The 26766-nt window shown below is 40.0% G+C and overlaps 1 protein-coding gene across 2 annotated transcripts in view; it reads right to left on the bottom strand.

Moving 5' to 3' along the window:
* The window catches only part of TMEM163 (transmembrane protein 163), a 92833-nt gene extending 83845 nt beyond the window's left edge, over positions 1 to 8988 (bottom strand). Inside the window, exons 1-2 of one of the 2 annotated variants that reach the window (XM_051624060.1) lie at positions 8640 to 8988; positions 3488 to 3607 (exon numbers count right to left, since the gene is read on the bottom strand). In XM_051624060.1, coding sequence (XP_051480020.1) covers positions 3488 to 3607; positions 8640 to 8793 — 274 coding nt within the window. In that variant the 5' untranslated portion in view covers positions 8794 to 8988. The remainder of the gene's footprint in view (positions 1 to 3487; positions 3608 to 8639) is intronic. The other variant, XM_051624061.1, reaches the window with a different exon arrangement.
* Positions 8989 to 26766: the final 17778 nt, after the last annotated feature.

The following is a 26766-nucleotide window of genomic DNA, read 5'->3' as shown; positions in this document are numbered from 1 at the left end:
TCTACATGAATGCATGTTTCAGGCAGCATTGAAATGAAAAGTGAAATTAACTTATTTATCAGGCATTCCTCAGTACCTGACCATAAAAGTATTGCACAAAACACAAATGTCAGAATACCCATAACTGAGTCTAAGCGAGCTTAACTTTCAGCTGCTAAACACAATACCACTGACCTCAAGGATCTTACAAATTTAGGCCTATAAAGATTTTAATGCAGCCCTGTGCAGCTATATGCTGGAGAGCAACACCTTCAACATTCAAAACTAATGAGATCAAAACCATTACCATATTGTGCAGTAACTGTATTTAGAGACAGCAGCCAAAGCTTCCAAATGGTCTTTTATGAATACAGGTTTCTGTGGTAAAATTGAGTACAGTATGTACTTGATAGTAAGAGATTTTTTCCTTCAGATAAAAGAAAAAGTTAAATGTATGGTCTGTGTAAGTCCTACATCTCAAATACTAGTGAATGAAAGATGATAATTTCATTTTCCTTCAAGCCACCATTCCACTCTACATGCAGCCTAGCCTAGTTTAGCTTTCCAAACCTAAAGAGACCGAACACGTATTCATGTGTATGTCAGCATTTCGTCTTCTGTTTTTTGGTATTTCAAGCCACAAAACAGCCCTACCCAGACAGCATGCATACCATACATCTGTTACATAGCAAATATATAACACATGCATAGGTATATAATAATTTGAATGTATACACCTTTATAATATACTATACACAAATTCTTTTTAACAGGCTAACAGAGTTCAGATCAATGAATCTCATGCCTCACGTGCCACAGATCATTACCTAATAAGGAAACTGCTTTGTATATTCAGATGAATGCAAGATTCATCAATATGTTCAATATTACCCAGTGAAAGAACATCAAGAGTTCAGCTGGGAAATCATCTTAATCCCAACAAAAGAAAACATCTCCTATCAGGCAAGATAAACCATTCCAACTGATGCCAACACTAGAAAAATATGGCTTTGGAAACAGCTAGACTAGTCTTGAAAGGAAGAGTGGTGATCAAGCTGCATCACTCAAGGGAGGGGGCAGATCATAAAAAAGGAAAAGGGTTAGGGTTAGTCTAGTTACAAACACTTGGTTGGAAACAGAAGCTCCTGAATCACTTCACCACTCTCTATACAGACCATGCACATGGGTATCAGTCCCCTTAGTATTTTTCTTACATGTCACGTCCCCCATTTCTTCAACTACAGTTATCAAGTAATGTCAGTTCCCTGGCCTTCTATCTTTACTGTATTGTGCTACTGCAAAAGCAGCACCATAAGCTAGCACTTCCAGGCAAGTATTTTGAAGCCTATAAGAAGATAAAACAGAAAATTACAGAAAGAATGTACAGAAGAATCAGAAATAGTAGTGAGAATAGAGTCAGCATAGCCCAACAATTAGCACAGCAGGTCCCCCTTTTTCACTGAAATGGAACATCAGGGCTGTATTGCTAACACTTCACCATAACAGACAAGAGGTAAAATGGAAACAGAATGCTATAAATAGCAGGTGTTTGCAAAGAACTGGCAGTGTCAGACACCCCAAAGCAACAACTAGTCATTTATATCAACAGGCAGCAAACTGGTCACTTGGCGTGTCTCCTGGCTAGAGGAACCTGCTGGAGGACAGAACAAAGGAAGAGAGCACCCAACATGAGGTGATAAACTGAGCAAAACTGCTGAAATTGCATGGGGGAGCAAAGTGATTCTAGAGGAATCACTGAATTTTCCTGAAAGATGAAAAAGTTTTAATGCTAAGCATATCAAAAGCCCTGGCAATACTTCTGTGGTGTACAAGTTAACTGCCAACTGTCTACTAAGGGATTTCATACAGATTTAATATGTATCTGTGTGCTGATTTCTCTTTTATTCATCATAAACTTAGTCTCTTCAAACCACAAGGAAAGCTACATTCCAAAACCACATAATTACTAATAGCTGATTCAGTAGTTCAATGTCTATCCATTCCAGCTGAGTATGCAGTCACAGTATACCCAGGCAGGAACTACCTTCTGTGCTGGTTTGTTACAGAGCTTCTAAACACTACCAGAGTGCCACAAATAAGAAAAAGAGAGAATGAAAGCCTTCAGATAGCTTAACTGATCTTACAAAATATTTGTAAATAAAGCAGCGTTTTAGTTATCCAGATTATACTTAGGTCTTGCAACTCTGACAATTTAAAATGTAAAATAAAACTAAGTCACTTCTCAATATTTCCTAAAATTATATTGTTAATAGGTAACAATGTTATTTTTAACATATTTACTTTTATCTTGCTTTAGTAACAAAGACAGACCATTGTATTTTCGTGAAGCAGAAACTCAGATGTCTGGCTTTCTTGGTAACGTTCAAATTTCTTACAGTGTTAAATTCTGCTTTCAAGTGTTCCTTCTCCTTTTGAGTCAAATTATTGTACCCGTGTTTCTATATATATCGCTCCAGGTAACATGTTGAGTTTTCAGAGACCATTTGGTCACATTCTTATAATCTCTCCTGGGAGCTGACACCAACTTCCAGCAGCAGGTCATACACCACAGATTAGAATAATAAAACACATGCTGCTGTAGCTTCAAAAAGAAAAATAATGCAAGTTTTTCTTTATCAAGCTGAAGATTGATGTTCTCAGACATCTTAGATGTCTTGTCTTCTAAACAAAGCTTTTCTGTTTTTATATATAAACATGTAAATCCAGTTGCTTATGTTTTTTTTTTCCTTTTTTGAACAGAGAATGTGGCATTGCAAAAATTTTGTTCCAGATTCCACATTTCTTTTTGTCCTTACAGTAAAGCAGTGTTAACTTAACTGATCAGAATAGGAAGCTGGTATTTTACTAAAATGTATCTTAATTTACACAATGTAGCTTTTTTCCCTGTTTTGAAATAAAATAAATATTTTTCATTTTTTCCATATAAAAGCAATTTGGAGGGTTTTTTCAAATTCTTTGTGTAAAGGTAAACCAGACAAATGTCTTGAAATTTAAAGAAAAACAGTGGCTTATAAAGAATCTGGCATTACTCTTCCAGATTAGCATTGTGTTAGTGTATCTGTCAGTGCAATATAGATAAATGATATATTTCTCCCTTACAATTCACTATTCTTTATTATAGCATTCCCACTACAAATCCCAGGTGGATTAAGACTTGTCATATTTGACCTATTTGGTTAAAGGCAATACACTGCATAATGATTTTTACACTATTCTGTAAAATGAACAGTTCCACATGCATAAATGCTAGCAGGAATGAACATCTCTTGTTTCTTTCTCTGACCTTCAACTACCTTATCCTCTGAAGAAAAAAAACAAGTTTTACTAATTTATAAGCACCATGCAGACACAGGCAATCTAGAAAGAAGCCTCTTAAAGCAGTTATAAAGAAAAAACATGATAAAGCTTCCACAGAGAGAGAAATTCTGAAAGCCCAAAAGAAAAACAAAAAAGAGATGTGAAGATTTAAAATATTCCCAATACTCACTGAATGCAGCCACTGCAAGAGCCAGTGTGACAATAATGGAGACCCAGGAAACCCACAATGCCTTCTTTCTGTAGCTTTGAGCTTCATGAGGTTTTAGCCTTGTACTGCTTTCTAGTAAACCTGATAAGCAATAAGCAAAGAGGGTATGAACAATCCATTGCTCCTTTCAAAAACACAGCTGTGTTAGTTCAGACCTAGATCACATATTTACATTCTATATAACACAAAGAATCAATACAGAATCAAATCTTTCTCACATTATTAAGGTTAAGTGAATGAAGCCACCAGAAACATACAAGTAAGCAAGGAGAACACACGTAGGTTGTTCTGATTTCACATAGAAAGACCCACTCAGTCACTTTAAAAAGAGCACTGCAATTGCAGGGCAGTTGGAGAAAAGTGTATCACTTGCATTTTCCACCTGGACAGCTACATGAGAAAGGGCTCAGTTCTATACCCTACTCAGATCAAAACTAATTTCAGCAGTTCAGGATCATGAACATAATTAACATAATTAGCTCGCTGGTCTCTGTGAAATAACCTACTGATGCACAGGGATATACTGGACATACCGAGCACCCAAGCAGAAGCTGGCATACTTCAGAATCAAAGCTATCACAGCTGAAAAAAACTATTGAAGCATTATGTCCTTCATGTGAGGCAAGAATACATCCCTATCTAGAACTAACTGAAGAACCAACTCTGTTCCTGTTGCGATCAGGATGGAAATCTTTTGAACACAAGGGAATGGGATGCTTTCTCTTTTTTTATTATTTCAATTCATGAAAAGTCTTTTGTAGACTCATCTTAAAGCACAGAGAAAAAAAATAGTTTAAAAATATAGAAAACTTCATTACTTGGTTTTCATTCTCACAGCCCAAGTCTTATGCCACTTTCAAAATGTGTTCATCATTTAACTTACTTGTGTTTTGTTTATCCCATCCAGATTCTTTGTGCTTAATGTATTCATCCAGTTTGAAACATTTCAAACCTACATTATTTTTCCACCAGCAAGCTGCAGCTCAAATCTGTTCAACTGTTACAGAACACCTGATGGCTTTTAACTTTCTTAATTAATTACTCCAGAAAATGCAGGTGGTTCCTCTTAGATGATGTCCACTTTCCAGAGGCACTTGCCTGCCCAGAATGCACTGAACTAGGGCACTGGCTTAATAGAACAACCTTTTAGCAGCTAGTTTAATGTCTTAGACAAAGGGTTGAGAACACCCTCCCTAGCAGACTCAGCAGCAGATTAAAACGTAACAGCTGAAGCTGCTCCTATCCTCTCCCTCCCAGTTTTCTCTCTGATGACTATTGCCACTTTCAAGGGAGGGACACCTCATCTGGTTATCAGAGCACTCCTGAATCCACACCACACTTAACCAAGTTTATTAACATTAACAAGGTATTAATTTCAACTGACTGTAATATACTGGCTGAAAACTGCAGTGGTTTTGGAATCAATTCAGAAGTGAATCAGACACCTCTGCCTCCACGGTTGCAATGTCTCAGCAGAGGGGCAGACATCCAGGGGTGCTAACAATTTGATCCACCAGATATCATTCTGCCACTTGAAGGCTGTCAAAATTACTGGTTCTAAACCTAGAATAATTGGTGGGATTCACACTGCCCTGAAAGAATACTTCATGTTTTTTCCACCTCAATTTCAATAAGGAGAGTGAGTTTCTTTATGGTAGCTCAGAAAGCCACTGTGATAATTCCATGCTTGTACTGTGCTTTTAGAAAACTTAAAGTATTGCTTCACTTTTTGTACTACACACTCATCTCTTTAGGAAAAGAATTTACAAACTTGCAGGCAGGAGAACTACTAGGCCCTATATTGAAATTATGTCTGTTTCTCATTATGTGCGTTCTTTGTTTAATACATGAAAACTACCAGATGATAACTACAGAAGGTTTGAGTCTTTTACTGATAGTACTGCTCAGCTATGTCTCACATAGTCTGCTTTCATTTGTGTGAAGAAGTATTATTTGTTTTTTTCCCAGTATTTGGCCTATCTTCCTCATAATGATGCACAGTTTAACTGTCTGATATGAAGTAATTTAACAAGATTTCTTGAAATATAGGAGATATTTCTGCTAATACAACCATAAAGAAAACACATCTTCTCATGTTTTGTGTGTTCATCCCTCTTGGGCCCAACCCAAACCAAGGATTTTAAACTATGGCCCAAACCTTGTTGGAATGTAAAGCAAAGTTGGTCGTCTTAGCTAATTTTGACTCTCAATATTTCAAATAAACACAGATCAGGATGACAGACATCCTCACCTGTTTCTTTCTTTATCCTATAATTCATAGCTCACTATTACCTGGGAAGTCCAGCATACACAGTTGATACTTATAAATCATATCCTAACGAAATTGAGAAATTAATAACAAGCCCCACAGTTAGTGCAGCACTGCTGATTACTATTCACATGTCAAGCACACGTCCAGTATGACAGAGACTGCAATCCTTGTAAAACAGAACCACTTCTGCCGCGCACGAATGCGTGTGTGTTTCTCTCTCTCTCAAAATGGCTGGCATATTCTAGCTGTCAGAGATGCAACCCCTTCCCTCCTAAAATAATTCAAATAAATGTTCTGTATTTACAGTTTTTGTCCCTGAGAAAAATCATATTATTCTTACAAGTGTCCTAGGGGACAGCACAGAAATACACAAACTCATTCACATGACTGCCAAGACCACAGCATGACAATTATCTAGAAGCAACAACAGCTTATTAATTTACACACAATAACACAATTCACAAGGTAAACCTCCATATTTTTTTCCACTGACCATAAGAAAACAAGCTTTAAACATCCACAGAAGGCTGAAAGATAATCTTTCAGTACGACCTGCATTGCTACTAAAATAAAAAGCTAGTACCTACTGACAAAATTCCTCCACCCTGATACTAACATCCTGAGTAATTTTATTGCCATTAATTTATTTAACACACAGAGATATCCTTAAGGTATAGAAAATATTATAAGCTGGTTAAATCCACTGGATTTTCACTTTATCTTTCAGTACCTTTGTATATTAACAGATTTCCTTCCCATTAAAAAAAAAAAAAGAAGAAAAAACCTGCCTAACAGTTGCAGAACACAAGCTTGGCATATTTGTGAAGTGATTCTAGGATATTCTTTACCATATGCTGACTTACCAAAAGTACTTTTCTATTTGGCTAAGGGATCATTTTAAAATGTCAAGTTAGAATTTGCAGAAGAGATAAGGCTAATAGAAAAATTATTCACCTAAGATGTTAATTTTAGGACCTCATCCACAGTATTATCACTGATTTGGGATATGGCTCTTAAAGAGCAAATATCTTGTTCCAAAATTTAGGGTGATTTTATTTTTAGCAAAGATGGAAGTATCGTCTCTATAACTGGATCTGCTATGATTCATTGGAAATTATCATAAGGAAAAGTAAAACCTAAAAGGACAGACTGTAACAATTTCAACAGGAACAACATCCAAAAAGCATACCAGATTTTCCTCTACAATGACTGGGAATTATCCTGGTAGATGTATCAGTGACTATAGGAAAGGCTAATAGAAAGCTACTGCAAGGGCCACAGAAAGAACATGAAGGCAGAGAAGGAAATAAAATCAGCAGCTTTAGTCCCATCTCCCCCCTTTGGAACTACCCTTAATGCCAAAAGGGCCAGCTTTCATCTTTAACTCTGTCATATTGGGCACAAATGAAAAATTTCTGTAGTCTAACTTCCATCCTTGAACCATAATCAAAATTCCTGATTGCTGTTATTCAAAATAGAACTGAAGCCTCAAATTGCCCTCAGCCACAATGTTTGCCCGCTGCCATTGATGGGGACAGCAAAGGTACCCCTGGAAAAAGGGCTGTCCCCAGCCCTGACAAGACTGAAACCTGTCAGGGAGGATGGTGACTGCTCTTCCTTACTGCTCTATTTCATGTCCAGGACTTGTGAGCAAGCAGAGGCTTTTGGAAAGCTGGGGAAAGAATGGGGGATACAGAGGTTACGTGTAGGATGGGATGAAGAGTGAGAACACAGAAGGGACTCCAGGATGCTGAAAGCAAGAGCAGAAAAGAAGAAAAAGACAACAGAGGGGCTAAGGAAAGCCTATATGTGAAATAAAAAACGGAGACAAATTGTTTGGAGCGCTGTGCAGGGCAAGGCAATGTTGGGGAGGGTTAAAATGGCAGCTGCCTCCATGGGCAGCAGGTAAGCAAGGGCCTCACACCCCACGAACAGATGCCCGGTAGAGACGCTTTTTCACATGAAAGGTTTGGAAGCAGGCAGCTTTCCATCCCTGGCCAGATGTTTAGGCAAATAATAAAAAACGAGTTACGTGGGAGTGCATTATACAGCAGAGAAAGCGAGGCAGCGAGGAAGGCAGGCGCCCAGCGCGTTCTAAGCCGGCCCGGGCTGGAGAGGACCAACCACAGCGCCCGAGGGCGGCTGCCCCAGCCCGGCCGGCAGCTCACCTCAGCGCCGGGAAAACCTCCGGCAGCGCCTGGCCCCGCCAGCCCCTCCCGGGCGCCGGCACCGCTGCCCCCGGCCCGGCTTCTCCCTCCCTCCCAGGGAGCGGCGCCATGGGCCGCCGCCCGCCCGCCCCTCCGCCCCGCCGAGCGGGCGAGGCTCCGGGCGAGGTGGGAACAGCCACGAACAGAGTTTATAGAAATATTTCACGGCTGTCGCGGGGTGCTCGCACGGGAACTAAAGCGGGGGAAAGCTTGGGAGGGCGGGAGGGGGGAGGAACGTCAAGCGAGCGGCAGCGGCGGGCGGAGGGGGTGTCCGGGGCTGAGGCGGGAGCGGGACCCGCGGGAGGCCGGGGCTGCGGGGGCGTGAGGGAAGAGCAAGGGGGGCTGGAGGAGGCCGGGGCTGCGGGGAAGCGATGCGGGCGGCTGCGAGCCGGAGGCGGCTGGTGGGGGACCGTGAGGAGAGCAGGAGTGGTGTGTCGGGCTGCCAGGGCTGAAGGAGAGGGGGCGGGAAGGGCTGCTGTGGCGGAAGGAGGAGGGCGCGGGTCCAAGGAGAGGTGCTGCAAGGGAGAGTGTGGGAAAAAGCTGCGGCGGGTGCGTGCGGGGCGTCTCGGGACGGAGGGGAGGCGGTGGGGCAGGCGGCTGAGGCGGGCGGGAGGAGGCACGGGCGGGAGCTCACCTCTGTCCTCCAGCCCCTCGCCGAACTGCCCGCTCTCCCCGATGCGGAGCTGCTCCTGCTGCTGCTCCCGGGGGGGAACCGACGGGCTGGCCCCGGGGGGCTGCACGATGGCGGGGTCCGGAGTGGTGTCCAGGGGGGCAGCGAACGTCTCCATTTCTTGCGGGGCGGCGGGAAGCGGCTGGCGGCTGCGGCAGCGAAGCGAGGAGCGAGCGGAGCATCCAGCCCGGGTGGCAGCCCGGGGAGAGGAGGAGACTCCGGCTCAGAGCATCAGGGAGACGGGGACAGGCAGCAAACAAACTCCTCCGGCTGCTCCCCGCCAGCCGCTCCCCGCGGCCGCCTCATCACGAACCTCGCCGGCGGCGGAGGGAGGGGGGGGATAGGTGGGAAAGCGGTGCCGCCTCCCCGCGCTGTCCTGCCCTTCCCTTCCGCTCCCCGCCCCGGGGAGCTCCTCCGGCGGCGGGGCGGGGGCGGCAGCCGGCGTGTGGGGGGACGGGGGGGGCAGGAGAAGTGGCGGGAAGGGCTCTGGGGAGCCCCCTCAGGGCAGCGTGGCCCGCAGGCGCCGGCCAGAGGCGCGGCAGGTCTGCAGGTAGGTCCCCAGGGCCGGCCGGGGAAGCGGGAGACCTGTCTGCCGGCCTCCCGCGCTGCGGTGGGCTCTGCCTTCCGCTCCCGGCGCTCTCAGGGGAGTTGTCCAGCGACTGACCAAACCCGGAGCCTCTGCACAGCAGGGTGGGGGGCAAAGCCCTGGAGGGCTGCAGGTGCTGGCCCCACCGCCTCGCCTCCCCTGCCGTGGCTGAGGACGCGTTCCCCTCTGCCAGAGCCTTTCCCCAGGATCACAGCTGAGCCGCCACACATAAGCGCTCTCGGCACCTCCTGTGCTGATGTCTGGTTATGCTGACACTTGGTCTTGCCAAAATTAGCCCAAAGACTGACCTAGAACATGCAGCAGCCCCACGGTGAAGTACAGGACCGGAGCTGGGGACTTGCTGGTGGTCAAGACCATTCTCCATTCACTCCCCGGCCCTTCCCAGGGCTGCAGAGAACGTGTGTGGGGGGGGGCAATAAAACCTGAGGAGAAATGTAAAAAATATATATATATATATAATAATTTACTGATAGGTCTGTGCCAGAGCTGCTTTCTTCTTTTCCATCAGTTTCTAATGACTGGATAGAGAGGTGCAAATAAGCAAAAGCATCTTCTCTGCGAGCACAGTGTCCCAGCTGCGCGTTCCCTGGCATGCAGGTAAATTCTTAAACTGCGTTGTGTTTTGACCTGTGTCTAGAAAAATATCAGAAGACAATGAACGACGTTGCAGCCCGGGTGCTCAGCTGAAATGTGTGGCTAGAATCCCGTTTTAAGTTCTATGAAGATCGGGTTGCCTTTTGCTTTGAACAAGTAAGTAAGTTTGTCGGGTACAGAAAGGCCAGTAGAAAATTAATATTAATGCTAACAGGGACATGGTTTTATAAGCTGTTGGAGTCTTACTGATGGCATCCTTAAAAGTTTTTCAGTAGTTTAGTTATACCTATTTGGGAAGGGTTAGTGAAACATTAGAATTAAGAGATTTTGGTAGCAAAAAAAAATGCCTCTTAATGCTGTATTGTTAATCTTCAAAATCTTTTCAGCTGTGTTTTAAAGCACTAATTATTTGAAAACATAAATATAAGTAAATATTAAGGTGAGTGACATCATTGTGGTTTTTTTTAAACTGATTTCATTCTGGCAACCTTATATAATGGAGGTGGCTGTTGTGTGAGGAACTGGAGTTGCTTTTTACCTATTATTTCTTTGTGTATGGTCTACCATACCTACTATATGAAATGTTTCTTAAGTCATCCTGTCTCTTGCATAAATTTTGTTTTCATCCTTAGCTATCCTGGCCTGCTTTGTGATCCCAGAGCTCTCACTGTTCTTTTTGGATCAGCATTAATATGAATATAAGCAATGCCTGAAGTATTTTCTTTTCCCTCGTGTAATGGATACTAAATTATAAAGTACCTATTTGATATTAATGTCAAAAGAGGTTCTTATGTGCCTAAGCTAACATAAGTGAGTTCTTCTGAGGGAAGTGGTGTGTTTTGGGCTTGGGCTGAGTTGGGAGGGGTTGGAAACTAGTAACTCCATAAACCAGATAGTTATTTTCTTTATGGACTGTTTATTAAGCTCTGGTGACCGTGAACCTGCAAGAGAGAGATCTGTTTGTGTATATAGATGAGAGATGAAAGAAAATTAGAAAATACTTACCTTTTATTACTTGCCATAAATAGCAGATTGTTAAATTTCTCTATCACTTAAAATGTGTTTGTAAAAGTGAGAGTTCTTAAATGAGTAGAACTAGTTTTGTAACCTGGTCAGAGACAAGAGATAGGGGTCAAATTGCTTTTCAGAACCTGGTAGGATTGCAGAAACCTTTGGAAAGTCAGTTTGGGGAGACTCTCCCATGCAGAGTGCATCCAGTACAATCCTTGAAGAGTCCCTTGAAATTGCTGCAACTGATACAACACTCCCTAATGCAATTATTGCAGGATCCTTCCTCTTCCAGGGAGATAAGTCCATATCTGATCCATTCTAATAAGAACTTTCTTATTCCTTGCATAAACAAAAAAAATTGACCAGTGACTCTCACTGGACACTATCTCCTTTCTTCAAGTATCTCTAAGCTATTTTGATATTCTCACAACTTCAGAAATCAACCCAAGAGGAAGATGCCTAGAGATTCCTAATTCCACTTTAAAAGGAAGCAAAAGGGGTAGGTTTCCAAGTGTTTTGGAGGAAAACAGAAACTAGAAACACCAGCAACAAGTTTTAAGCTTTACTATGTTCCATTTCTTCTTTTTAGTTATTCTAAATTTCTGTTCTTCCATGAAACTCTCTCTGCCAGAGACTGCAGCTGTCTCTTTTTATATAAATGCTATAGTGTTCAGGCTATAGCAAAGAATATGAGCCTTGCAAAGAGTATCATAGCTTCTTTTAAATGGTTGTTTTCACTGCTTTCAAACATGTCCTCATGTGAGAAAGGGGATACTCTTCCTTTAGCAAATATAAATTCAAAACATTAAGCAGATCCACAATGAGGGGCCTTTCATTCCAGACCATTATTTATATAAGCTAGCTACTAAGAAGGAGAAGGAGCGCTGTATCATAGCAGCTGGAAGCTCTTTTCCAGCATTACGTCTTATTTCTCATGACACTTCTTTCACTCAAAATCTATTCTGTTGGATAAAGACATAGGGTTTTAAATACATCACTCCTGTTTTTCAGCCCTGTTGGACTTCTTGTGTAGGAAGCCTATAGGCAAAATCAATGAAAAGTCCTGACCCTAATAGCTATATTATTACATGTTTTTGTGGCTTGGCCCCTCAAACCTCCCTTTGGTGGATATGAATAAGAAGAAGCCAGAATTAAAAAAAAAAGCCACATCTATATGTTCAATCTAAATAGACTGACACAATCCCATATTCTATACCTGCTGCAAGATTAATACACACTTGCAGAACTTTGTTCCCAGCTGGAACTGCCTGTAATTTGCATAATATTTTGACTTCCAGAGAAGGGTCATTCCAAACATGATGGAGGCCTCTTGCACCACAGCAGCCAGCAACAAGAAAGATAACTTCCCTTGTTTGGCTTCATCTGGATTGCCTGTGGTCTGGTTTTGCTGTTATTTGTGGTGGTTCTTTTTTTTCTTTCTGCCCTTCCTTCTTCTTAGTATTGATAAATGAGAAAGAATCTATCAGATTTGAGATTCTTCCTCCAGGCCCACTCTAATCCTCAGCAAAGTCAGAGAAAGAACTTCCATTATAGTCAACAAAAATTGGATTAAGTCCATAATTTTATTCGTTTCCCAGGTAGGCATTTTCCTGAGGGAATAAGCAATCTCTTGCCAGTGGGTTGGCCTGCTTTTCTAAGTTGTAGTGCCTTTGGTTTACTATAACATTATTCCTGTACTATTATCAGCACCCATTAGGGGGATGTCAAAGAGTAGCATGGTGCAAAAAGGCAGAAAGAATGTGCTGCTATTACGTCGTGCAGCGTGAAAGTAGAACCAACAGGTGTCAGTGTCAAACCAGGTCCTGGTCTGTCAATGGTATAGTGGTCACTGTATGGATGCAGAACATTTTTATTCCTCTTCAGTCTATGTGGAGTTGAAATAAATTGGTTTCATTGTAAGCAAGTTGGATTTGTTAGCATTGTATGTTCACTTGTCATTGTGAAAATGAGAACTGCATCTATTTTGGACTTTCTGTTTTTCCTTTTCTTTTTAACACTACTGACTGGAATGTTTTCACCTGGATTAGCAGGACACAGTGGTGTGTTTAGAGGCTCCTGAGAAGGAAATTAGCTTGATTTCATTGATGTTACCTAATCAATGTTCCATATTGACCATCATCTTAAGTGCAGCACTTGAATTAAGAGCACTCTTCCATATTTGGAAAAAGCTGATTATTTTTTAGTACATTTAAAGGCATAAGAGCAAAATAATGATACTGTCACCATTCACCATTTTCTTTGCAGGGTTGCATTTCATCCACATACTAAACACAAGAATGCTTTTTTTCTGGCAACAAAATACTGTATTTGTCACTGGCACTGTATTGCATTGTCGGGGAGTGCTAGTATAAGCCAGAATTGTTTAGTTTGTTGATGGCTCTTGCCTGACATGCAAAAGAAAATGCTCACTTTTTAGTTTCATCAATATGCCTTTCAAGGAACTACAGCAGGAGGTAATGGCATCCCCATCCATTTTTACGAGACACGTCTAAAATAAAACCAACTACTAAACCAATTCCAAATGGACGGGCAGATATCAGTCCTGTAAAGGTCATCATTATAGATAATCTTCAGTGTTACTCCTCCAGGACCAAAGTCTGAGGCTGCTTTATCCTGATATTCCCTAAGGCAACGTCTTCAAGTAAGTGTTTATGCTGTTTAAACACTCTCATAGTTTGCACTGCAGCTACCATTTTGTGTCTGCTGTGTGGATGAGATGGTGAGATACTTCAGATCATTCTTTGCTATTTAGACACTTCCTCTGCTGAGATGAATAGATTAAATAAACCTCTAGATTCTGTATTTCACAGAATTTATCGTGAACCTAATCTTTAATAGTCCTTTGACCATCTTGTGCAATTTTAGCTATCATAGTTTTCTTTTACAAACAAACACAAATTAGGCTACATTTTTTAAGATGTTCTTTTTAACTTACTTTATTTGCTGTCTTCCTTGATGGCACACAGGAAGAGGTAGGTGCATATTTTGCTGTTGTTTTGTACATCACCTGTAGGCTGACACTGTGTTCAGTGGTAAACAGGTTAAGTTGTTCTACACTAGGTTCTTTTAACTTGGTCTAGGTACCTCTAAGCCTAGTATTAATTCTTTAATTTAAAGCAATAATAATGAAGTTAGTATAATGATGCTACATTAAGTTTTAAACTGCACAGCATGCTTTAATTATTATCCAATGTATGCAGGCCATTTACTGTTTTTCTTTTGCACTAGTTTAAATTGAAATAATCTCTCTTCTTGGCATTTTTAGACTGAATATTAACTTGGGTCAAAAATAATCAGAATTTTATTTTGAAAAACAATATGATAATTCAGTATCGTTTCCTTCAGGCTATAAAAGACTGCCTATAATATGATTCCCAGAGAATCAGCATGCAGTGACCTTGGTAAGTAATTGATGACACCTCACATAAGCACCTACTCTTGGTCTATATGATGTTGTTGCAGGATCATATTTGCAAAAAATGCCAAAGCTAGCAGGAACCACAGGCATTAATAAATTCCATTGTGTCAACAAAGGAGGAATAAAAACATAGAATGCAAAAGAAGTCATCTTAAAGTGAGCAGAAGACCTTGAAAAAGATTCTTCACAGTGACCATTTTCCGTCTTGAAATTATTTAAAAAGCTGTTCTTTTAATTAAAGTTAAAATTGCCATGTAAATGTGGGAAACCAAAGGTTTACCCACAAGAACTGAACTTACAGAGAAAAACAAAACTTAAACTTGTTCAGAGAAACATTATCTAGTCATGCAAGACTTCATGCCTCTATTCCAAGCATTGTTATTTCTTTGTATCACTGAAGGTGTTTTTTTTCCAGTTTTTATGTAACTGAGTAAAAACTGACTTACTTGATGGTGGCTTTTTTTCACTGATAATATTCACAAGTACCGAAGAGGAATGGAATGAATTTTGAAGAGGTAGCCACCTGTTACTTAAATAATAATCTTCCTCCATTATTTTAATTTTTTTTCTGCTTCCCATGCTCTCTTCTCTCTTCCAGTAAGACTCTAACCATAGTCTAATAGAAGTATAAGCAGCTGAGATTCAATTGTGCATCAAAGAAAAAAAGAAGCTAGGAAATTCCTAGATAGCAGAAGTCAATATAATTTTGTAATAAATTTATCCAATTACTTTCAATTATTTGGTGATAATTCCTATTCAAAAGCATCTTAACAGCCAGACACTTCTAACAGATTTGCATAACTTCACGTGTTCTCCCATATATTGGCAGAAATTATATACAGTGTTCCATTAATTTCGTATGATATAACCACGAGATTAAGTGAACTACAGAAATCACAAAACATTCTTTTTATTGTATACAGAATGGGTCACTTTTCCCATTCCCAAGACAGTGCCCATTGCTCCTGATGTGCCTGTCTCCTAAGGCCTTTTCTCACCCTGTTCGGACCTAAGTTTGGTTAAAAAGGATGTATGCAAAGATAGACATACTTTTGTTTCCTAGTCAGGCTAAACTCATGCATTTATGACGTATTTATAGTTAAGAAATATAACTTCATGCATTAAAAAAGAAAAATAAGAGTCACGATCCCTAACTTGAAGGTCAGGACTTAAGGAGAAAAGGGACTAGCTGCGTTTGCTTGTGGGATTTGCCGCATCAGAAAAGAGATGTAGTAGGTTTTATGGGGAATAGCATCCAACTCACATATCTCATCTCTTCTGGTATTTTAAATGCTAATTTGTGACTGGGGTTAATATCTTATTCCTTGACAATTAATGTCATCAGTGTAAGAGTAAATTCCTTTTTTTTTTCATTGTGCTGTATTTTTATCATTTTTTGAAACACTGTGCATAAGTACTTGAGGGGACAGCTTTTCTACTGTCTGTAGCAACAATATTTTTATTGCTTCTACTCTGCTGGTAAGTAGGTACTCCACAGCTCACTTTTGCTGTGAGTTGCTTGGTAAACTGTATGATATGACAATGTTTGTGTGTTGTTTTGAATAACTAATCCACGTTGTTTAGTGAGTTGGAAAAGAATATCCTAATCCTTATGCCAAATTAATTGTAACTAGCGTTTCGCACATTTCCACTTGTGTATTTAGCTAGGATGATTATAAAATGGTTTGAAAGAAGAATGGTAGCCACAGCCAAAATGAATATTTTGCAAAATATGTTCTTCATAACCAGAAAACTCTACTTGTTCAGTGTCAGTTTGGGGGATTTTTTAAACATCTGCTCAAGCAGATGTTTGATGCTTTAAATCATTTAACTCTTCTAGGTTTTGATGGGCATCAAATTCCTGAGTACCTTGTAGAATCTGTTACCTCCTTTTAATGTGTTTTGTTTCTACTTTTTGTTCTGGAGGACACAGAATTAGTTTGCTGAGTCTTGGCATGTACTTTGATTTTGAATACTTAATTATAATGGGAGATGTTGTAGGTAAAATCTTTCAGTTCTTCAGGTAATGATCTCCATAGGGTCCTTCAGGTCCACAGCTGTAAGATTCAACTAATGTAACATCACAGGGCATGTGAATTTTTACCTGGTAAATGATAAATTAAGTAATATCAAAACAGGGTGATATCAAATGTACAGAGGTTTAGAGACAGTGCTAATTCAGACCTATGAGCACGTTAATTCACCAATAAGAGGCAGGTGGTATGTTTTTATTAAGGATAAAATTCTGATAACTTATTCCCCTTGGATTTTTCCTTTCCTGTTGAATTTAGAAGGGCTATTAAAGGAGTGTATGACTTATCTGATACAGATAGTCTCTCTAGGCCTCTTATTCCACTCTAATCTTTTTATGATGAGTCTGTTTTCTTTACCTTCAATAACTTTGATTTTTAGGCACTTTTTTCACTGTTTCCTTTTTTATCTATGAGTGACCTCATAAGTATAAAGTGACCTCATAAGTATAAAGATGAAGGTCTTTAATTCTGAAACTCTCTGGAATTACAGATTGTTCTGGCTGATGTACCAGTAAATTTCTTTGAATTTTCTCCCTTATCAGTTTGAAGTGTATGTAATTCTGTTGACCAAAAAATTCAATCTCTAAATAAAATTAAATTAGGAAATGAAATCGAAAGCCTTTCAAGGTCTGTCTCAGATCCTACAATCATTATAAATCCAAGTTCACTGAGATTGTTTTGCATATCTTAACTTTGAGGGTAGAATATCTTTGGAAGGCCTTTAAATTTTGTGAAGGTCTTTTCTCATGGAGGTTTCAAAAATCAGGTTATAGTTCTTTAGTTTGAAATTTAATTCAGTATTAAAACTGTCGAGTGCATGTAACATTCATATTGCATGAGTCATCTGAATGGACTTGTTGCATCTATACTTGTTGATTTTTCCACTAGATGGCATTATGCATTAGCTGCAAGTTAATTTATGATCTAACTGTAATTGCATATGCTAAAAATTATTTTTTAAAAACCTAATTTCTGTATTTGCTCTTATTCTATGCAAACTGTGGCTTAAAAACCACTTGACCTACTTCTGCCTAACAGTAACCCAATCCATCCTTAATGCATCAAATATGGATTTACTCAAAGCCATAAAGGAAGTCAGCCATGGCAACAATATCTGATCCTGTGTGCAGTGTGCCTTTTAGAATAAAACTCTTCCAGCCTTTTCTGCACTTAGCGCTTAAAAAGTGACTTCAGTGCTGCAAATTTCTTCCTTTCTGCCTGTGTGACTCCCAACTGAAGTGACAGAAGGTGTCCTAAGTAAAGCTGCATTGCCAAAGATTGCTTTTAAACATTTTTTTATTTAGTAGCTAATTGAAGATAGATCATCAGAATAATTTAGCACTGCAAGTTTAAATATAGATATGCTGTTGTTTCCTCCACCCAGATGAAATTAACTATTAGCAATCCCTTACAAGCTTATGTGGTGCTCAAGAGCAAGGTTTCTAGAAACTGCTCACAGGAACATCACTGTAGGATGGAGACTGTAGCACAAGTTAATGCTGACGTGTGCAACCATTTCCTTATTCCAGCCAATTCTGGCTCACACTCTACTCTTGTGAGGTCTTGGGTTTACCTGGGGGCTTCACTCTTCTCTATTTTTTGCTCTGAACAGCAGCAGACACCACCAACTAGGGAGGAGGGGTGCGTACATTTGGAATTGCAGTAGCATCCTGCAATAGAATCTGTGGTTTTAGTCAGTGACCAACAGCCAGGCTGTGAAGGAAAGGGAAGGCAGGAGCAAATAAATACTTGGCAACTCACTGAGTAGGGGATCCTGTTTCGTTCCTAGCAGCACAGGTCTTGATAAACTCATTATTCCACTGGATCTAAGTACAAACATCCAGACATTGATGTCTGAACATTATTTTTCCTGGTTTCCAAAGGGCAAAATACACTTGCAGTGTGCATGGCTTTTATGTTATGAGGGGAAAAAAAAATAAAAAAAAGAAATAAAGAAAAAGCCAAAAAAAACCCCAAACAACAAACCAATAAAAGAATTAAGTATCAAGTCTCCATAGAAACACAGCAGAGGGTTCATCTTGCTTGCTCCTTTGCTACCTCCTGGCCAACTCCCTAGCAAGCAGCTGAGTGTCTGAAAGAGGCAATATTGACAAAGTATAGTAACACAGGTGAGAATGAAACAAATTCTGAGATTTAAAGTGAACTATGGAGAACCACATAAAACAGCCTAATTTAAGAAGTCATTTAACTCTGTTTCAGTTATATAGTTTAACTGCCTCCAAACTGCCTGTGTGGACTAGGATGTAGTTCCACTGAATTTAGAGCAGCTCTTTTCATCACTTGAGATGAAGAGATTGAATGTAGGTTTAGTTGGATAGTGATATTAGAAATTAATTATTATTAATTAAATTATTGATTAATTTTTGTAAGTATGCCATTGCTAGTATCTAAAAATTTGAGAGCTTCAAAAATAGTACCAGATCTGGTTAGTAATTTGCAGATTTTCATACGAAAAAGGTTAGTGACAAGGACTTCCTTTATTATTTGCTATGTGGTGAGCAGTTATTTAAGAACAGAGAGCAGAGATTGAGCAAGCATGTTAGAAAAATGGATCACAGAATCACGGGATCTCAGGGGTTGAAAGGGACCTTGAAAGATCATCTAGTCCAACCCCCCTGCCAGAGCAGGATCACCTAGAGCACATCACACAGGAACTTGTCCGGGGGGGTTTAATGTCTCCAGCGAAGCAGACTCCACAACCTCTCTGGGCAGACAAATGGATATTTGGAAGCATGTAGTTTTTTTCTGTTCCTAAAAATGCTGTGCTACTAGAGACAGAGGAATTTTAGAGGACCCATTATATGAATGTGTAAAATATAAATCCAGCATACCTAGCAGCAGGTCAACCCAGCTGTACTTTGACATTGCAGCGTCAGCCACGGCCCCAGACAGGACAAGCTTGCGTCACTTACCACAGGCAAAATCCATTTCAATCAATATGAAAGAAGAGCTCTGTGTGTATATTGCAGTCACTGTTTGGTGCTCCACTTTATGCACCACAGATTGCAACCTGTAGCGTTCACAGTGAGCTGCACAAACTTTTAATAACAAATTTGTTATTCGTAGTGCACTTCTCTTTTTTTGAGGCACCATACCAACATGGGCAATTGGGCATAAACCAAAACCAGCAATCTAAACTGCTCTTGCATTTAATTACTAACTCTGGGTAAAGTTTGCCTGTAATTCCTCATTTGAATTGGTCTGTCTTTGCAGTGGCTCAAAGCTACTTTTGGAGTCATCACTTGATCTCTTCTGAAACAACTGGATTTCCTGGTGACTTCAGTGGGCTTTCTGTTGGGTTAAAAATTAGTAATTATAATAGATTACTTATAAAATACCTGCAATTAGTTAGTATGAAATATTAGGTTGAGATGAGTGGCAATGTCCTGATGGCGTAAATGCATCTTATTTAAGAAGTGGCTTTGTTTATGACCTTCACAACAAAACATCTATGTTCACTTCTGACTGTATCTGCCATACAGTCCTGGCTGTAGCTGTGACTAAGAAAGTACAAATTTCCTATTCTTTTCCACAAAGAAAGAAAGAAAAAAAGTCAAGCAAGCTAGTAAAGCACACTTAAACACAGCCAGGAAGTCATGGATCTGATTTTTTAGTAATTATGAAGAAGGTGCTTCATCCTGAGAGGATGTTGTCGAATTCCAAATATTGGAATTTAAAAATGAGAGAGACAGCACCTGCCTCATCCTGAGAGGGAAACTAGGTGTAATAATTGAGAAGAGGATTCAAGTTGCAATGTTAGTTCTAAATACATCAGCAGTTGCATTAAAATAAGTGTTTTGCTAGGATTTTGTAGGGCACAAATTGTAAATCTAAGTAGACCTTACAGGCTGCTCAGTGAAAAGAAGTTTGGGGTTTTTTTTAAATGGGTAACATGATCGTTTAACCATGACCATAGTATAAATTCACTGAATCATTCTGGAAAACGGACGCGTTAAGACTTTGAGTGGAGCCTTTATGCTTGCTGGAGCACATGGAACCAAAATGACTTCACAGTGGAGTCCTTGAGGTAGTGGTCTGGTCTCAATCCATGTTGTTTTCAGTATAAATCTTGGAGCCATCCTTTCTGTGCTGTCTTTGTGTGCATAGCTTAGCAGGGCTACCAATTTCAGTGGTCCTACTGTATTTTAAAGTTAAGCGTGAATTTAAGTATTTGTTAGTGAAGATAAATCAAAACATGTTTCCATTTGGAATGGAACCCTCCCTAAGAAAGGCAAACTGAAACAAAAAATCTTTCTTGAAATCTGTGGTAAAATGTTAATGAGTAGCCTTCTGAAGGAGAAAAGCTGATACAACAGACAATATTCTTTAGGGTAATAGATATTTGTAAGAGTAACCAGGTTCTGCAAAACTTTTCTTTTCGTTGAAGCATTCTTTCTAGAGCTGTTCCATTTTATTAATACATAGCCTTATGTTGCTTGGCACGGTTGGTTTACTAAAGTAATGCAAGTCCTAGTCATGCCAGGACTTGAAATAAGTGGGCACATCAACCATGTATGCTGTTGTGACTATGCTTATTTGCCTATTATGTAAATGTCTTAGTGCATATTTCTAAATTACTTGTAAGTCAAGAGCAGATTGAAATGCATAATCCCATTCTGTGCATTTACATACCAAAATCCAATCATTTGTCACCTTAGCTGAAGAGTAAAGAGATTATCAGATAGTTTGGAAAGAATGTGCTGGTTTTACTGTCAGGTTAACATTTATTAGTCAGAATTTTGCAGTTTGGATATCACTGCTTAATCAAATTTCAGTTGAACTTTTTTTACCTAGTAATACTTTTTTGTGTGTTGAACAGTTACTTTCTAAGTTGTCTTACTACAGTGAACTGCTAGTAGGATGTTCTATACACTTTTACTGAGTCTGTGGAACAGCAGTATGGCCTCTTCTATGTTACTGAAACGTAGTCCAACTTGTAGCATCACCTTCTAGTTCAGCTGTAGATTTGCTTGTGACCAGACAATACAGCAGTACTTCCAGCAGTATTCATATTGGATTTACTTGAAGTAATGCTAACCCTCATGTAATCCTCCACAGTGCTAGTCTTCACTCAGGGCCAGCACCAGTGGGAAAGTATGAGTATTGTGACCATCTCCTTATAGACCCAAAGCTTGCTTTGAGTGCTGGTACAGCTTCTGTGGTAGAAATGGGATGAGTGAAATCTTCAGTATTTGGATCTTTCACAATTCCTGTGGTAATCTGAACTGTATTCTTGCAGTATATAATTTTAATATCTTGTGGATTTCAAGAGAAATAGTTTTGAGACATAAACTCTATTTTGAAATTAATGCTGCTGAAAGACAGAGAAATGTATCTGAATTCAGCAAGTGAAAGCAGGCTCTGGAAATCCTCTGTGGAGGCATTTCTCTGCCAACCTTCTTCCTCCAAATGAATGAATAAATGCAGATGCAGTACTAAACCCTAAACATTTACATCGTGAACATCTGCATAGTTGGAAAGGTCTTTGCTTTGGCTCTCACTGTTGTAATCTGCAGATACAATATTCCTCCCTCTCAGAAACTCAGTAAATGCATCAGTCTCAAGGCATGGCTAACCAATTGCACAGCACTTACTGGGAGCCAGGATTTCATCTCTTTGGTGAGAGGGATTGACAGCTACTCAGCAATACTGGAACATAAAACTTCATGCTCAAGCAGACCTTGAGTACCCAGGAAGATGCCACTTCCATGAGCCCAGTCCTAGCAGTGCAGAGGAGGCATAAACGCTTCTGCAGAGTTCTAGAGGCAGGTGTAGGAATATGTTGAAACAGCTGAACAAATTCAGATACCAGTTTTTTCTGTTTGTTTCTTGGCTTCCTTTCCAAAGCACTAAAAGCTCTGAGAAAACCTTTCTTCCCCCAAAATTAAGATATCTCCAAGTAGTGGCACAGAGGCCTCTGCAAGGAGAGAAAGGTGGGCAAAAGTTTTTAAGACAATGCTTGACAACTGTTAATATTTATTTATTTTAGACAACAATCTTCTAAATAATTGGAACGATCTCAGATGTTACCATGAAAATTAAGACTTTTTAATATCAGTATCTCTCAGCTTCATTCCATCTGTTCTGTCTGGCCCACATTGATGTTACTGGTGTCTGAGTGCTCCTGCTGCACAAGAGTGGCACTTGGCATGACGTGCTTAAATAGAGTCTTTTTTATTTATCTGTGTGGAAAAAATATTCTATTTTATTTGCACTCACATTTTGGAAAATATCTATTGTCATTTTTGATAGAACATTTCTGTGCAAGATAAGTGTATGGTAATTGCATTTAGAATACTAGCTGAGTTTCAACAATGTCATATTTTCTAGAAACTTGCAAATTAAATGAGGATTTACTATGGCAGAGAACAGTATGCAGCAGAGAACAGTAATGGTCAGGAATTTGGCTTGGGATGTTTTGTTTGCTTTCACCGCTGTGTGATTCATCAGGACTCTTGCTAGGCTAGTAGTCACAAAGCAGCGCAGTGTGATGCCGAAGGCATCAGCAATCTTGGCCACCTTTACTCTGACAATCTTAGTGACACAACTGTGGTGGCTGTGGCAGGTCTAGTAGAGAGGCCACCTGGTGAGCATCATCTCGAGCTTGTACAACCATGAAGCTTCTGGAGGCAAATGTAATAGCTTAGATCTTCGAAGCTTCAGAGGTGCATCAGTACAACATCACATCTGAGCTAAAAAGCCCAATTTCTCTGCAAGGCTAAACTGCCTCAGATACAGACCAGCACCAGCTCTGATGTTTGTCTAACCAGAGGCTCTGCTTGTTTCTGCAAAGGCTTTTGAATAAGAAACTGAAACATCTACTTGTCTTCAGATGTTGAAAATAAAGTATTTAATGATGGATACACTCGCATTACTTTCATCTTGAGCTGATTTAGTTGGCTCTGGATTGGAAATCTCCGTATCTTTTTATTGTGTTCTGCAGGTATGTCTAAATGAAACACAGACCCCACAATTCAGCTAGCTGTGCAAGCCATCAGGAGTTTAGACAGTCACATTGAAGTGCTTGGTACATGGCATTTAAGAGCAGGGAATCATAATGCCGTGCACTCTCCAGGATACATCTTTGTTAAGGACTTCAGTGGTGTAATTGTAGCTGGACATGTGGCTATGCAAGGTATACTAATGTCTTCCTATCAAAAAAAAAGCCATTTATGTACAGAAAGTGCTACATGGGAACTGCATAACATTATTCTTCATTAGAAGGGAAACCATAACCATTGTTATTTTTCCCTGTAGAAGGGAAACCAGTCCACTTCCACCAAAGTCTGTGTTCTCTGGAGTCCCAGAAGAGGATTAAGTTCTGTGATTAGGCTAATTTAATAGGAGAGGTTTAATTATTTGATACCACACAAAAAATAGTATTTCTGACTTTCGCTTCCTTTCCAAATGTCACATTTCCCAGCAGTTCTGTAGTGGCAGTCTCAAAGGACCAGTGCAGTCCCCAGCACAGCCAAAGGACAACCTGTTGCTAAGCAACCAATACAAGTGTGCTGCTCAACATTTATTTCATTTGGAAAGGGACGTGTTCTTTAAGTACTTCATCTTAGCTACTGAGCACAAAGAGTTTTCCAGTTGTTTTTTCCAGAGCCTTGCACATGTGTAAAATATCCAATTTTCAGAAACAAATGTGCAAAGAGCAGGTGCCAGAGAAGAGTGTGCAAAACTGAAGGTTTGCAAAACTGGCATGTGTATTTTAGCCCTTTCTAACATCGGTCTCTTTGTTATGGTGTTCATCACACTTGAAAACAGGCTGCCATGATAGCATATATGTGGCAGAGCTGTCTGCAGAGTTTGCCCAAGTTTGTTGATGCAACCTCTTTTGAAGAGTGCTGTGTGATGGATTTCCATCAAATACAAATAAGTACTTTCTCCCTGCTAAACAACGGCCAGAACTGGATCCCCACTTTCCAACCTGAAGACTTCAAATCTGAGATTCTGTAATTGTTTCAGAAAAGCAGTGTAATATCTTTGGAAATGAGTGTTTGATGCTCTATATCTAACATCACTTCCACTTTAGTGCTTCTCCTTATAGTGAAATAAAATCCTAGTAGTTCTGCTGGACTCGTGCTTGCATATCTGATATCAGCTGTGGCCTGAATAGACTCTTAACTAAATTGTCCTGAAGGATTTGTTCATCATCAGTCTAAACCCACACAAACAGAAATCACATAATGCACCTAGAAAATACTAGAAGTTGGTTAAAATCAAGGATGCTATTTGGTTCTAATGACTATAATAAATGCCATATATAAAAGAAATTTTATTGCACATAATCTTAAAGGCACATACACCATGCATAAATGGACTGAGGCAAGCGGGGCATGTAATGTTAATGTATGTTCCATCTTAATGTATGGAGGAAGGTAGTTTTTTGCTGGGAAGAAGTCTGTATGCATTTTAGTCCTCTCTAGGAGATGTAGCAAGTACATTCATTTACTGATCTTTGGTTTTTTTCTAACCAGCTTTGTGGTCTCAACTATATGCTCTAAGTGTGAACTATTTGCAGGTAGCTCATGAATGAGCACAGTTCAGGTCTTATATGAGCCCATAACTGGTAAAATAAAACTTTCTGTTACCCTAGTCATTGTGCATGTGAGAATTTCCATCTGGTCTGCCTGACAGATAGCACAGTGAATTTAAGCTCAGCTCTGTCTGTGAAGGGTCACCTGACACAGCTACAGGTTTTCCTGGCTACTGTTGGCAATTCCTGCACCTCTGTGTCACACTCTAGAAATTCACAACCAGGTGGAGGCAGATAGCATGGGCCATGTTAAAAACCATTGTGTTGCACTAGGACAAACACAGAGCGGAGACTGAGAGGCAGAAGTTACTCACTGTTACCAGGCACATCATCCAAAACATCAGTGAAAGTGGTTTTCAGACACATGCACTCAGGGTAGGTAGGGGGCCTGGGAAACTGGAGATGCTTTTGCTGGTAACCACTGACAGTCTGTCTGCTGCTGATCCAATATTGATCATACTGGATATAGACAGATGTCTTAGTGTCCCTTCGATCGAGTGGAATGGATACAAATTTTGCCTTTGACTGGTATATTTTCCAGACGATGTACATTGTTAAATGAAATGCAGTGTGGGAGTACTGCACTGTTTGCAGGCTAAGCTGTGTCTTGGGAGCAGCAACTAACAACTCTATCTTTTTTTAGACCTGAGAAAAGTAAAGCACAGTGCTGAAGAAGTGCTGCTGATCTCTGCATAGTAGCCTGCAGCTATGGTGGTTTAAGAACTGAGGTGTCTTAGATTATCCTGATGTCTTCCTGCCCCTCTCCTTCACTAGTACCTCTACTTTCTATGCTTAAATAGGGAGTTGTCTTCAGACATCTTTTTATTGAAGGACCCACCTTAGCTCTTTTCACCGTGTCTGTGGATTCATAAGATTAATTACACAGAATTCTCACAGCTGAATCAATTCTTTCTTATGTCTGCTATTGTATCTGCAGGAACATAGCTTGCCAACAGGCTAACACTGCAGTGCTAGATCATGTAACATAGCTGTCACATTTGAGAGCAAGAGAGCAAATTTGCTGCTTAACCTGGTGGCCTGGTCACAAAGAGATTGGTTTTGATTTTCAGGTGGAAATATTTTCTATTTTCAATCCCACAGATTTGAACTGTTGGCTGTCCTGCTTTATTTAGGGAATATTCTCCCAAAGGTGCTGCTTCTTATTTCTTTTGAGCAGTCAATCTTCAATGATACCACGTTGCAGACAAGCACACCATCAAGCAAAAGAACAACCCTGTCACAAGGAGCTGACTTGAAGAATAACTCTAAGGTTAACGGAGCAAATCAAGCAGTCTTGCTTAATGAGTGAACAAGCAGGGAAATACAACACAGTCTTTTTTTTTTTTTTTTAGTTGATCCAAACAAAATAGTGAAGTCAGAAAAAGGATGAAACCAAATGGGCCACTTCTTTTCCAAGTTGCTTGCTTTCAGGTTGCAAAATTAACAACATTTAGTTTTGAAAAAAAAAAATAATCAGCATTTTTCACTGGAAACCATCAAGAAATGGTTAACCAGCTTTTGCAACAAGACACCTTGTGAGTAGCATACATTGAAATAAAACTATAGAGGAAATGAATTACAGAGAAAAATACAGCACAAATGAAAGGCAAGGGTTTCTTGAGGAAAGAAGTGTAATACTAAATTGAGTAACGGGCAAAACATGAGATCTAGTTTCACAGAAAATCTGCAGTGGCTCCAGTTAAGCTTAATTTAGGATTTAACTGAGAAACTGTTTGCCATTTAGCTAGTGGACTCCACTGACATTGATTACTAAGGTAATCTGAGCCTGAGCCATTCTCCTGCTGGATCTTGAGCTAGCTTGAGAAGCTCTAAGCACCAGTTTG

Source organism: Apus apus, chromosome 6, assembly GCF_020740795.1.
Source record: "Apus apus isolate bApuApu2 chromosome 6, bApuApu2.pri.cur, whole genome shotgun sequence".
Classification (NCBI taxonomy): domain Eukaryota; kingdom Metazoa; phylum Chordata; class Aves; order Apodiformes; family Apodidae; genus Apus; species Apus apus.
Note: the sequence above shows the minus strand (reverse complement) of the source record. Positions and strands in the feature narration are given on the sequence as shown.